This window comes from Amborella trichopoda, chromosome 13 (genome assembly GCF_054954075.1).
Source record: "Amborella trichopoda isolate Santa Cruz 75 chromosome 13, AtrichopodaSantaCruz75HAP2 v2.0, whole genome shotgun sequence".
Taxonomy (NCBI): domain Eukaryota; kingdom Viridiplantae; phylum Streptophyta; class Magnoliopsida; order Amborellales; family Amborellaceae; genus Amborella; species Amborella trichopoda.
Window position 1 is genome coordinate 7,725,453 of NC_142348.1, and position 14,581 is coordinate 7,740,033.

At 35.1% G+C, this 14,581-nt stretch overlaps 1 protein-coding gene, 2 long non-coding RNA genes and 1 pseudogene across 3 annotated transcripts; 3 read left to right on the plus strand and 1 right to left on the minus strand.

Annotated features, from left to right (window-relative positions):
* The first annotated feature begins 2,560 nt into the window (after positions 1 to 2,560).
* LOC148778993 (putative transcription elongation factor SPT5 homolog 1) lies at positions 2,561 to 4,919 on the plus strand. The gene is made up of 9 exons (XM_088855350.1): positions 2,561 to 2,588; positions 2,757 to 2,986; positions 3,090 to 3,245; positions 3,324 to 3,485; positions 3,564 to 3,647; positions 3,798 to 3,871; positions 4,103 to 4,460; positions 4,551 to 4,706; positions 4,822 to 4,919. The coding sequence occupies exons 1-9, from the start codon at positions 2,561 to 2,563 to the stop codon at positions 4,858 to 4,860; spliced, it is 1,287 nt and encodes a 428-aa protein (XP_088711476.1). The 3' UTR covers positions 4,861 to 4,919.
* Positions 4,920 to 5,028: 109 nt separating this feature from the next.
* On the plus strand, positions 5,029 to 5,458 carry LOC148778994 (uncharacterized). Its single transcript, XR_016048650.1, has 2 exons — positions 5,029 to 5,077; positions 5,189 to 5,458. It is a non-coding gene; the product is annotated as an uncharacterized LOC148778994 (long non-coding RNA).
* A 1,596-nt stretch (positions 5,459 to 7,054) lies between these two features.
* On the minus strand, positions 7,055 to 8,908 carry LOC18425400 (T-complex protein 1 subunit eta pseudogene; annotated as a pseudogene).
* Positions 8,909 to 9,216: 308 nt separating this feature from the next.
* LOC110007113 (uncharacterized) lies at positions 9,217 to 14,097 on the plus strand. Its single transcript, XR_016048649.1, has 5 exons — positions 9,217 to 9,488; positions 12,836 to 12,914; positions 13,054 to 13,211; positions 13,450 to 13,520; positions 13,695 to 14,097. It is a non-coding gene; the product is annotated as an uncharacterized LOC110007113 (long non-coding RNA).
* The last annotated feature ends 484 nt before the right edge of the window (positions 14,098 to 14,581 follow it).

Sequence of the window (14,581 nt, forward strand, 5' to 3'; positions counted from 1 at the left end):
TTCCCTGTTCTGATATTTTAAAACTTTATTTTCTTATTATAATATTCATAAGAACTTTAATTTAATTTTTTTTGTGAATTTTTTTTTTTATTTCATTTGTGACTAACTAACCTATTTTATATAGAATTTTATAATATAAAAGTTAAAAGTTATTTTTCAACAATATTTTGTGTTTCAAAAATATTTAATCATCCAATTTTTTTACAAATATTTTTTAAATGCTTCCCAAAAACTGTGCCCATTTTACTACAAAAAACAAATTTTCAATCTTCTCATAACAATTTCTTTTTGTGATGACTTTTTTTTTTTAACAAAATATATGAATCATGAGAGTATAGGTTCTTCATTTTTTATTACTTGAATAGCTTTGTAGTTTTGAATGTATTTTTATGCTTCTAAAAATCAGCTATAATAAAATTCCAGATTTTTAAAAACAAAAATTATTTATTATGATTGATCAAGTCTTATTTTTAAAAGGAAGAATATTAGAAATAGAGATGCAGTAGGATGTTGTTGGTCATGGTTCCGTGAAGTCCAAATTCAAAGTTAGATGGTGGATGCGAAGATTTTCTTGATTATTTATGGGTTAGATTTCTTTTAAAATCTTTATTACATGATGATTTTCATACATATCCTATTTTATCAACATCTAAAAGGATAAGTAGAATCAAGAAATCACCCATATACGCGTGGGATCAAGAAACCGTATGGGTTCTTGATTTATACGAGTTCATGTAAAGTTAATAAATACATAAAAAGGTCCTTATACACTACATAGAGAGGGCACAGGAGAATCTGCATTCCTCAAAGGCTCTCTTTGAGGTAAGTAGACGAAATTTGAATATTGGGTGTTCCCATTCATGTCTTTCATGTACCATCTTCATTATGTAGCTGGTAGATCCTTACGTTTTGGTGCTAAGATTTTCTTGATAATTTCTTCATTGGTGTCTTTTCTATGAGAGAATCGTATCCATTAGAGAGGCGATATTAATGCATTTAGAAGTACATCATTAATGCATTCATAAGTTATTTGTACTCTCCCCTTTGCATTTATGTGTTTCTAAACCTAATTCGTCCACAGTGAAACTTCGGATTTAGAGCCATGACCAGATTTTATGAAAAAGACGAAGAGGACTATGACGGTGGAAGGATAAAGAAAAAACAGAAGAAATCAGAATTGATTGATGATGTGCTTGGAGATGATTACAGTTTGAGAAAACGCAATAGTCGACGTGGTTCTGAGTTTTTTGACGACATCGCAGCTGTTGCAAGTGATGATAAGGACGAAGAGGAAGATGACGGAGATGCCGGTAGACTCGATTTTTGTTCTTTCTCTCCCTATTGATTCGTTTTTCCTCTCTCTTCCTAATTTTCTTTCTTCAGTTTAATTACAGAAAATTTGTGGGAAATGGAATTTTTATTTTAAGATGTGAGTGTGCTGTTGTTTCCTCTAGTAGATGGTTTTGATTATGGGATTTCTGAGCCGGTTCCTGTCGTAAAAATTCTTTTACATTGTGGTTCATATTATTGAAAGTTTTGGAAAGGAAAAAGAAAAAAAAAAATCATATAGAGAAAAAGCCCTCCAAATGGTTCATGCCGTAAAAAATCTTCTACATTATGGTTCATATTATTGAAAGTTTTGGGAAGAACAAAAAATAAAAATAAAAATAAAAATAAAAATAAAAATAAAAACAAAAAGAAGGAAAATATCGTGTTTTATATTTCATTCCCTTATTTTCTTTTTCTCACAATTCCCTCTCTTTAGTTAATTTTTTCAATATATTTAATTTACGTTGACTTTAATTTACTTAATTCAAATTTCTTTAATTTACATTTATTTTATGTTTATGTAAAGTAATGCTATTTGTTGTAATGCTATTTGTTGTAGGCACGAGTGTTTATTTAATGTTTTAATGGCCATATGCTCTAATGTACCAAGCTCTTGTAACTTTAATCATTTTCGATGCAACTGTTGAGGCTTACTTTCTTTAAGGATTATACTAAATAAAATATTTTGACTCATTTATTTAATGGGATAAGTTGACTCTCTTTGGATCATAAGTCCGCTCAACTGGTAATGAACAAAGCTAGTAAATTTTCCTAGAATGTACATTTGTTTAGCAAATATTTATATTAATTTCAATCGTGGAGAATGTGCGTAGATTGTACGGTCATATATTGGGAAAATGACCACACTTGGTGTTCTTGATTTTCTCAGAGAGTGGCTATCCTATTGTTTGAATTTTTTGAGCTTCAGACAGATCTAATCAAATCACCCCGCTATACAAAAATGTCAAACCTATAGGCTCAACTCTGACTGGCACGTTTAAGTGTAGCCATAAGTACCTAATGTGAATCTACTTTGCTCCTTGATCTTTGAACCTGCTTCAATGACAGGAGAATGATGTTCCACTCTTGGTGCTTTGATAATGCAAGAAAGTTGCGGCTTCTATTTGATTTTCTATGGTTTGATATGAGTAGGAAAATAAATTTCTATAATTGAGATTGTGAAGGGCGATTCCTCTTGAGGCTGAGCAGTCAAGGTGTATATATTGCTGCTATGATATTATCAATCTCGAAGCATTCATGTCAGTGCAGTGATGTACTTCGTAGATAATAATCATCGAATTATTTGACTTCGAAAACTACTAGAATTTCATTATTCGAAGCAATTATGCATAGCCCTATTTAGTATTTCTCAACAAATAGAAATATTTTGCATAATTATATACCTCTATTTCATGTTCATGTGACAGATTTTATTGATGTGGGAAAGGAGTTGCAAAACGACGATGAATGGCGCGTGCATCGTCAGCCTTTTCTTCCACAAGAGGAAGAACAAGATGTGGAAGACCTTGAAAGGTTAATTAAAAAAAAATATGGTCGATCAGATCATTTAGAATACGAGGAGGAGACTACACAGGTTGCGCAACAAGCTCTTTTGCCCTCAGTGAAAGATCCAAAGCTGTGGATGGTAAAATGCGCGGTATGTTGAGCCAGTGAGGGAGAGAAAAGAAAGTAGGAGGACATTTCCTTTAATCTTTTTTGTTATATACTCTTAACTTTTGATGTTTTATGTTTTTTATCAGATTGGCCATGAAAGAGAGGTGGCTTTCTGCTTGATGCAGAAATGTATGGATGTGCAATCTCAAGGAATAAAACAACCGATCAAGTCGGTTATTACATTGGATTATTTGACGAATTATATATACATTGAAGCAGACAAGGAAGCTCATGTCAAGGAGGTATGCCTCATCTATGACTTTTATTTGTGTGTACGAACTTCATTTTCTGGTTTTTGTTTATACCATTCCCGGGTCCAGGCTTGTAAAGGAATGCGACACATCTATTCAAATACCAAACCGATGCTTGTACCAATCAAAGAGATGACAGATGTTCTGTCAGTTAAGAGTAAAGCTGTTGAGCTTTCGAAGGATACATGGGTGCGTGTGAAACTCGGAACTTATAAAGGCGATCTGGCAAAGGTATACTTGTCTTTCATTTTCCTCTCTTGGGTTATTCTTACTGCTTTTATGGAAATTTATGAATGCCAACCTCTGCAGGTTTTAGATGTTGATAATGTGAGGCAAAGAGTTACAATAAAGCTTATCCCAAGGATCGACCTCAAAGCTTTGGCTAACAAATTGGTAATCTTCTATTTGTTTTCCCATCTTCATATATCACTTCCTTTTTGTATTGCACTTTGGTTTGTAATGTACACGACATGGTAAGCATCTTACTGTTTGACTCTTCTCGATAGATACACCTTATGATAGACCATTTCTGGATTGTATCAGGAGGGCAACGAGGTCGGGAAGAAGAAGAAGAACTTTGTTCCTCCACCACGGTTTATCAACACCCGTGAGATGAAGTAAAATATGATATACTCCCTTTGTGCATTTGATGATGGAAAAGTATACTACTATTTTGCAACTGGCTATGGAAACTATCATTCATTTGGTCCTCACCTCTCATTAAAAAAATGGATGGTGATGACCTCAATCAACCATGACTTTTTGAAGATATCGCAGCCCATTGTTACTTTACATGTTTGAGTTCAACTGGGATCGGTAGTACCTTATTATTAATTTTATAATTTCAGGTATATGCATATCCCCGTTGAGCGAAGGCGGGATTCAATTACGGGGGAATACTTTGAAACTATTGATGGGATGATGTTCAAAGATGGCTACCTTTATAAAACTGTGTCAATGAAGTCTATTAGTTCTCAGAACATACAACCCAGTTTTGATGAACTAGAGAAGTTCCGGAAGCCTGGAAAAGATTCAGATGGCGATATGGCCAGTTTGTCAACCGTGTTTGCATATAGAACAGAGGGCCATTTTATGAAAGGAGATGCGGTAATCGTCGTCCGTGGTGATCTCAAGAATCTAATGGGATGGGTTGAGAAGGTTGAGGAAGAGAGTGTCTACATAAGATCGAACATCCCAGGCTTCAAAGTAGTTATTCTCTGATTTTTATGTTTCTAAAAGTTCAGAATAAGTTGTTCATCTGAGTATTATATGATAATCCTGCTACGTGCCTTTCAGGAAACCCTGGCTGTTAATGAGAAAGAACTCTGCAAATACTTTAAACCTGGAGACCATGTGAAGGTAGTCTCAGGTGCTCAGGAAGGAGCTACCGGTATGGTTGTCAAGGTGGAGGGACATGTTCTCATCATCTCATCGGACACCACCAAGGAAGATGTAAGTAACTTCGCAAGTTTGTATACATGCCACTGGTCAGAATGGGTGGAAAGAGTGAATTTCTTTTAGTTTGTAAGACTCATTGACTGATTTTATTTGCGATTGGTGTATTCAGATCCGAGTTTTTGCTGATAATGTGGTGGAAAGTTCTTAAATAACTTTCGGTATTACAAAAATTGGAGATTATGAGTTACATTGCCTAGTTCAAATGGAGTAAGTTGCTATTCTTTTTGTTATTTATTAAATAAGCAGATATTTTTTGACGTGAACAGACTTTTATTGCGTTTCTCTTTTTAACGTGGTGGAGTCAAATGTGTTGCAGTAACTCCAGCTGTGGTGTCATCATACGTGTAGAGAGTGATGCATTTCAGGTGAGCATGTGTGGCACTAAATCTTTTTCACTTACATTTTAAATCGTTTTAATTGTTTGGTGGAACAGTTGGATTTTAAATTCAAAATGAGGATTTTAACTTCTTTCTCAGGTTCTCAAAGGAGTTCCGGAGAGGGCAGAGGTTGTTTGGGTTAAGTCAAGAGAGATTAGAAAGAAGATAAAGCGGAAGCGTAGTACCCAAGATCGCTATGGCAGCACAGTATCTTTGAAGGATGTTGTTAGGATTCATGAGGGAGAAGATTCTAATATCTGATCTTTTAAGATGAAGCCAAACTCTTTTCTTGGTAAATAATTGTATGTTACTATTCTGTAGGAGAAGCAAGGCCCTATGGAACATATTTATAAAGGGATTATGTTCATACGTGATCGCCATCACCTTGAAAATTTTGGGTTTATCTGTGTGGAAGCTCAATCCTTTGTTGCCATAGCTGGATCTTGTCGAAGTAGTGAGAGAAGTGTATGAAAGAAAGAACTATGTGATCTTTTCCATGGGAATACAATTTTTTTTTTTTTTTTTAATGATTATAATCACCCCATTTTATTTTGGCAAAAAGATCGCATACAGATGGTCTCTTACAATAAATAAATATTTCAAAATAAAACAGGACAACAAAAAAAATAAAACTCAACCACTTGATGCCAATTTTTATAACTTAATACTATGCTTGAGAATATAAAATAAAAGAGCAAAGTAAGTAAAAGAGAAGATGCAGGAGATTAACTCTACCGGACTTATTATACCCCACACCGAGTCACCACATCCAATGGCACGGGATCAGCGGTCTAGCTTCAATCTCGAACCGGGATAGCTGATTTCGGCCAAACTAGGTAACCACCCATAAAATCTCTACTAAACCTTAACCCACAAAATTAACTTAGGCTCCTTCTAATTTTTCCATCTTTTAGTTTCTTCTTAGGTCTAAGAGGAGAGAGAGTAGTGGGGCATGCTCCTCTAGAAGAGAGAGAGAAGAAAGGGAGATTAGGAGAGAAAGAGAGGTTGTGGGGGAGACAGAGGTTGTTTTCCAACTTTAGACGGTGATGAGCATAGGCGAAATCACTGTTTATTTTTGCCTATAGGCGTTGCTATATATATATATATATATATATATATATATATATATATATATAACACTTAAACATACTCTCAATCTTCCAATCAAGATCAGACACTAATAATTATAACTTTTAGGTGCACTGTACTATGGACTATTTTGTCATTTCAAGAATATTGGCTTGTATTCATCCGTTTTTATTGTTGTAATATCAGATCAAGATGAAATTTGGAGTATGTGTGCAACTCAGGCATAGGTATAAAATATACAAACTAGTTCAACTAAATTAAAATAACGAAAATACCTCTCAAAGTTGTATTTCAATCATTCTATTTTTAATATTTATTTTACATTTTAAACATGTGCATGAGGTTTAAAAGTATGGTTACCTAAAATTTGAGCTCAAACCGCATTCTAATATATAAATATAAAATAAAATAAAATTGAAATACTCATATATGCTCCCAACCGTCTCCATTTGGAGGTGCTTGTAAACACATCATTATTTTTGTTTTACTAATCTTGACCATCTACTTTATTAGACATATGGTGGTTGAGCTTTGATTTTAAAATCTCATTCAATTAACAAACATTAACCACGAGCCAATCGTAACTTCAATGAAGGGTTGAAATAGGCTAAATTCCATATTTCCAGGTATCTAGAATTCTAGGTTCATTCCAGCACAAGTCCAAAACACTATAGAACTTCCAAACAGGTTATCAAAAGTAGTATTTTTCAATTCTAAATATGAAATCTTCTAAATAGTTTTTTTTTTAAAAAAAAAAAAACAAAGAAAATTTTTATACAAGACAATCCCTTGGCAAAGAAATTCAAGGCATTGGTCTGCCTAGTAAACTCAATGTGCCAGATGCAAAAACAAAGGACAGAGCCAAAAAGACCCAACATGGTTTCTTAGGAAAACTACAAAGTTGTTTCACAATAAAAAAACCAGATGATATAGGAAATAAAGCACCAGCAAATTTGGTTAAAATTACTATACAAAAAATTAAACGTTGAAATTTACCGGCGGCGCATGCCCCTCAAGGAGGGCAGGCCCACCACCACGTCCACGGCCCATAGCACTTGCAGCAGCCTCACCTTGAGCACTCTCTGACTTTGGGTTTTTGACAGTCTCATCCACACTAGAACAAGGCAAGCTGCTTCTGTTGCAGCATTTATGGCACTGAATTTCACAACTGCAGGTTCCCATACAAAGTTAGCAAATGTATAGGTGATGCCACCGGTGTTTATGTCCACACCATAACGGGCACCTTCCCCAGATGGTAGTGGATGTTTCTGTCTGAGCTTGTTCAGAACATCAGTTGCATCAAAACCAGCCTTATCACATAGTTGGCGTGGGATAATCTCAAGTGCTTTGGCATATGAGTTAATAAACAATTGAGATTTCCTAGCTATAGTCCTCGCATGCTGTCTCAAGTATCTACTTATCTCCATATCAATAGCACCACCACCACAACAACAGTCGAGGTCCTCAGTGCTGTTCTCACAATCATAATGGCATAATGAAGGCTTCGTTCTGCCTCCTCGATGAACTGATCTGCACCACCACGTAGAACAATGGTTGCTGTGTGGCCACTGGTGGGACATCCACTAAAAATGTTGAACCTCTCATTTCCTACTTGCTTTTCTTCAAAAAGCTCATAGCATCCAAGTACTTCATCAATGATGTTATTGACAAAAGTTTGCACAGTCCCACCAGTTGCAGCAGCAACCCGCTGCAAATCCTCCTCTGTTACACGACCAGCACAAAGATATCGCGATCGGCAAAGTACTGTGTTGCCAGATCACCAATAGCCAGACGTGAGAGAACTATCTTTGCCCCAGATTTGACACATTTATCCAACTTGTCATAAATGATAGTCCACTCATAATCAACAATAGATTGATATTGAGCCTGATCTCTGCATTTTCTTTCTCTGATTTCACCTCTAACTCTTTAATAATAGAATTTTAGGATTCGAAAACGCTTTCTGTTGTTGTTCAAAGCTAGCATATGAGAATGTCGTTTTAAATGCAAGTCCCTTTACAAGAAAAGAATCTCTCATGTTTACACCAGGAACTTTTTCACACCAATTAAGTTCAACCTATCATCCTCTCCTATGGCCATTTCAGCATCCACAACCATTGAAGCAAAAGATTCCTTTTCACCACCTATGAGTGTTGAAGAGAGGGTTGTTGCAGCACACTTTTGCATCAGATCTTTCTTCTCTTCAAAACTTCGGCCCTCTATGCTTACTGCTAGTTCCTTAATTTTGTTAATTGCCAAATAGGATGTAGTACGATAACTGCGTATTAGATTCCGAGGATGCACCCCATCCTCAATGTAAGGCTTTGCCTCTTTTAAAAATTTTCCTGCAAGAAGGACTACAGTAGTAGTCCCATCACCGACCTCTGAATCTTGAGAATTAGCAATGGCAACAAGGGTCTTAGCAGACGGATGAACAATATCGAGAAGCTTCATAATGGTGGCTTCATCATTCGAAATGGTGGTGTTCCCTTTATCATCGTGGACAAGCTTGTCCATTCCTCGAGGACCTAGGGTTGTTCTCACTGAATCAACAATAGCTGTGCAAGCATTGATATTACTGATCGGTTGTGGCTTCCCTTGGGAAGTGTCTGTTCCCTCCTTCAAAAGTATGATCTGGGGTTCATCATGGCCGCCATTGCAGAGAACAGAGTGAGATTCGGCGTTCACTCTTGCTTGATGAGTTTTGCGCGAGGAAAGGGAGAGAATCATAAGTGGAAGGAGAAACAAATTAAAATTAATCATTATTAATGCAAGGGACAAAATATTCGCAATATTAATTATAATGTGTGCAATCACATACTTCTTTCGTGTTCTCAGTGTAAAATTCATTCGTTTTTTTTCTCTTTTTTCCCCTTTTATATTTGAATGTGTACAATATATGAAGCATATATTACATGTACCATAATGTAAGTAATGTTAGTCTACATGTGACGATTCTTTCATGCTTTTCCTTCGTGGCAAGATTCTTTCATGCTTTTGGCCCTTTATTACTATGTATGGGTCTAAAAGAAGACTTTAACAACACAGCTCTTCATATATTTCCGTATACAATAATGAATAAGTTTATTTGAGAAAGCATCAATGGGAATTTTTGTAAGTTAGGCGGCCCAGGGCAAAGTTCAGCGGATTAGGTCCTTGGCCCTTGCGCAATTTGGTGGGGGTTGGCCAGCTACGAACTTCCCAATATAATTTTAGATATACCACATAGGATATTGGGGGAGACCATGAGACATGTTCATTTCCGAATATAGAAGTAACATCGGATTAGATGTTCCACATTATCCATCCGGTAAATCAATGGCTATATTTTCATTCCTAAAATTAAATATATTTTAGATTTACTCAATAGAAATTTCAACGTATCTTCAAATATAAAAATAAGAATTATTAAAGATTTGTTTTATATGATTTTAATAAGATTAAAATTTATAAGAAAAAAGAGTAAATAGCAATATGGAATAATTATATGAGGCAATAAACTCACATAAATAATATCAAGGTCCCACAATAATAAGAAAGTTGTTGGGAGATCAATAAACTCACCTACATAATATCAAGTTCCCAAAATAATAAGAAAGTTGCTGGGAGATGATAAAGGGATTTCCAATGCATAAGTTTGTTAGAAAGGTTTTAAATAAAGTTTTTCATAAAACTTTTACTAAATATTATAACTTGGATTAAGCCACGGAACGAGGGCTAAATTACCAAAATGACATAATAGTTTCGAACCTTGAACACGAAATTCATTATGGACTTAGCATGATACTTAAATAAGTACACATGTAAATGAGATCATATGACCACTTCAATAATTTTGTAAAGTGATTTAAATATGATGTTTTCCTTTTTTTTAATACAATTATTCTTTTTTAATTTTACCGATGACCATAATTTTAAAATAAAATTAAAATACGACAATAAGGTTTATGAAATGAGTAAATACCACACTTAGCATTACTCCTCTTCCAATAATAACTTATGGGATGTAAAATATGTAATCAGACTTATAGATTTTTTTAGCTTGTTATTAAGTTGTTGGAAGTTATATTCCTTTAGCTTCGTATTAAAATTGCAGTTTTGTTCTTATTCCTAAACTGTGATATATTTTCTATTTATTTACAAAGGGACCTTTTGTATGAGGGGGCCACAACTATTTCCACTCATTATATGTCAAATTAGATACCAGACTGAGCTTGACTAGCATGGTAAGTCAGTTAGAAACAACCTATATTTTCTAGGAATAGAAAACTATCTGATAAGGGTTCTAATAGGTCATTCCTTGATGAGGTCGGAGTATGTCCGAATAAGTGAGCCGAGAGACTGTGTGACCCTTGTGTGTGTTGGTGGCCTTTAAAGACGATGGTCAAAGCCTCATCAGCGAACCATCACACGACATGCATATATGATAGTCGTTTCGAAATAGCGAACCACCTTTTAGGGCGAAGCTTATGCATGTGCGAGAGATACCACTATGGGTCATAAGAGTTGTGGTCGCATCATGTCTAGATGAGATCCACAAACTGGGATTATGATCCTTTGGTTTATCTGCCAAACTTTGGTGACCCATGAGCCCCTACATGGACTATGGATCATGGGAAACAGTGGGTCGATTTGATAAAGCAAGTATAGACCGTAGTCCACAGTTGAAGGTGAAGTGTCCTAGCATTTATTTATTTAACTCCTAGACTATATGGATCTGTTAACCATTTAATAAATTTAATTATATTTGTTTGAATGATATATGATTTTTTGAATTATTATTTGAATTTTTCTAGATCTCTGGATATTTTATTTATCAAATTTGAATTTATAAAAACAGATATATTGATTTTAAATTGATTTAATTACTCACATTGAATTTAATGAATTTTTAAAAATCATAATTTATTTTAATATGTTAATGGGCCCACCATTGCATGTCGGTAAGGGGCTATGAAGTACTCACCTAGGCTGGCATGCCCCACCCTAATGAAACTTTCCTTGTGTTAGTTCAAGCTTTGGCTTGAAAAGAAAGCTTTGAAGGGTTTTGGAAAGATTTTTCCTTGAGGAAGCTTTCAAAGGATTTAAGACTTGTGCATAATTTTGGTAAGCACGAATGGAATTATTTTATTTCATTTGAGAAAGTGATTTAAGAATGGGGGATAAAGGATCTAGCTCCTTCCATGATGTTGATGGCACATCTATGGAATGGAGGGCTCAAATCTCTTGCCCCACAAGTCACCCAAGATCAATGGTTCATATTCAATCTTACAAGAAGAGGCAAGTTAAGAAAACCCTAAGAACCCATTTAAGCACTATAAAAAGAGATGGATCCCTCGCCAAATCTCGACACGTTATCTTTTACACCTAATTTCTATCTCCATCTCTCTCAAATCCCACAAAGGGGCATGCCTCACTTAAAATATCTCTTTTGAAAAAAAAGTTTCTCTCTCTCCCTCAAGAGACCCAAAGGGGCCCACTCTCTTTTCTTCGATATCTCTCTCATGGTGGTTCTCTCAACTCTCTCATGATCTCTCATCTCTCATTGGGGTTTTAGACTATAGGGTTGAGGAAAAAAATAGAAGCATCTCTATCTCAAACTAAGTTGTGAAGGGGATTCACATAAGGATTTGATATTTGTGATAAAGGAGTTCATAGTTCCATTAGAGGTTTGGGCTAAACTTGCTTTTCTGGTTTGAGATAGAAGATTGATGATTGATCCTGTACCATTAGATGGTAGTGTCTCGGTGTTGGGTGTAAAACATCCTGTTGAGATAATTTCGAATACTCTCTTTTTGTCTTTTACCATATTTAATTATATACTCTTTATGTTCTCAAGCATATAATTTCCAAAATCATAAGAAAGTTTTTCAAAGAGGAAGAAATTGCTTTTTTTTTTCTAATGAGGCTTTTGAATAATATTTGTCATAAAGGTTTACCAAGTTGGCATATTTCCTCTATTTTAAGATGAAGGATTTCATTTATACTAAGTTCCCTAAATTCGTCCTTTGAAATATCACTTACTACGCATCTTCTCAACTAGATTTAGAATAGGGTGCGGTTTGTATAAGGTGTCAACCTTAACGATTCAACTAAGCTACATCTTTCAAAGCTCATGGAAAGATGTAATTTTGGTTTTTGAAAATTTCAATGATGACCTCAAAAACTACTTCACGGTTTGATTATGAAATTTGAAACTAAAAACTGGTACAGATCAAGTAGATATACAAACACATGAAAATCTTGAGAATAGACGGTATAACTAATTTATTGCAAGCTGTACTACTTTTGGCACTTGAAGATCTTTTTCTTTTCACATCTATACATCTCGATGTTGATTTGATCAGTTCGATAACTTTTCACCATCAAAATAAGAATTTTTTTGATAGATTTTTTAGGGATGCAATTTTTCTCCAACTTAAGATTTGCATCTTTATATAAACCTTTTCTTTAGAATATGGCAATTTTTATAAAATTTATCTTGGAAGAACCACCTCACAGAGCATGTATTACAACGTTATACACATTCAAACAAAAACCACTCGTAATATTAGGGGTTCAACAATGTGGTACATATGTGTTCATCTGGTCTCTGAGTTACCCCTTTTGTTTTTGATTCATGCTTATAATTCATTTCTTGATGAATCTCTTCTACAGGGTACAGATTCATTGCCTTCAGGATTTGATAGGCTGAGATATCCAAGTCCGCTGCCTAGAAGTGACTCTCAACAATATTGTATGTTCTTCTATTTACCATTTTCTATGGTACTTATTATGGGCACTAAAGTCTCTCGAGGTGGTTAAAGATAATAATAAAGAAATGAGGGAAACAATTCTGTATTTTATATTGACTTTTCGAATTTATAATATTGCAGTTGGGGGAAGGTGTACAGGGGAAGAGATGCTTTGGTTGGGATTGGGAATACTATCAAGATTCGTGTGGGTCCCTGCAAGGGCTACCGTAGTCGTGTAGTAGATGTTGATGGTTCAACTGTTCGAGTTGAACTGGAATGACAGATGAAGGCTCTTACTGGTAAGTACTTTTATGTTATTATTGTGATTGCCTTTTGTGTTGGTTTTCTTTTATTTTTGACAAAAGGTAATATTCTAATATGCAGTTAATAAGAATCAAATTGCTGAAGTTGAAGTTATGACGATACTTAGTTAAAATGGTTATTGCTTTTCCTATTATTGTTTGGCTAAGAAGTTTACCCTGTTTCTTAATATTGGTTGTTATGTGCCTATGAGTTGAAATTTTATGTGCCTATCAGGATTCATCTCAACGGTATGGTTTGGGACACGAAACCCAATGCTTCACATGACTCCGATGAGAGATGCAACGGTATGGTTTGGGACACAAAACCCAATGTTCCACATGACTCCGATGAGAGATGCAGGATGTATGCATTTATTGTGGTGGTCTTAATTTTTAACGTTCTTGAAATAATTCCCTATTACATCAACATTTTGGTTTTAAAGATTGATGTAAATTTAATTGATGACTTCTTCTATACAGGGGCCACTTCAATCCATGATGGAATGCGAACTGCCATGTGTGACCGTGCATGGAATCCTTGTGCACCAATGAGCACATAAAGTATAATGCGGGGTCCTTTAGGCTTTTAAAGTTATGCAACCTTTCTCTTTCCCATTTTGTGTAAAAGAGAACTATTATAATGGAAGTTTACAAAAAAAAAAGACAGGCTTAGAACTTCGGAAATTTTCCTCAGCGAACTTTCTAAAACTTAGACAAGTTGAAAGATCGATGTTTTGTATACCTAGTATCTCAGTCTGCTAAATGTTTTAGTGTAGGGTCATGTGCTATTGAGCAATAAGTATACTCGTGGGTAATTAATGAGGTTGTTGTCATGTTAATCTTTTCTTCTTATTTCCTTTGTCAATAAAGATAAGAAGATAAACTTGCTGTATTTGCATTTAAATTTGAGAGAGTCGTATCCATTACAGAGGCGATATTCCGAACTCGTATGATCAAGAGGCGATATTAATGCATTTAGAAGTTATTTGTACTCTCCCTTCTTTCTCTACTTAATCAGCAAAGCCCATCTCTTTTTTGCTAAACCTAATTCGTTCGTGGTGAAATTTCGGATTTATAGCCCTAGCTAGACATTATGAAAAAGACGAGGAGGACTATGACGAGGAGGACTATGATGGTGGAAGATGAAGAAGCAGAAGAGATCAAAATTGATAGATGATGTGGTTGAAGATGATTACCGCATGAGAAAACGCAAGTCGACCTGGTTCTGAGTTGTTAGACGATATCGCACCTATTGCAAGTGATGATGATGACGAAGAGGAAGACAAAGGAGATACCCGTAGACTCGATTTTAGTTCTTTCTCTCTCTATTGATTCTTTTTTCTCTCTCTTTCTAATTTTCTGATGTT

Coding starts and splice junctions, on each gene's coding strand:
- LOC148778993 (XM_088855350.1), top strand. CDS start 2,561: ATGATATTATCAATCTCGAAGCATTCAT. Junction 3,246..3,323: donor AGGAAGCTCATGTCAAGGAG/GTATGCCTCATC, acceptor TCCCGGGTCCAG/GCTTGTAAAGGAATGCGACA. Junction 4,707..4,821: donor CGGACACCACCAAGGAAGAT/GTAAGTAACTTC, acceptor TGGTGTATTCAG/ATCCGAGTTTTTGCTGATAA.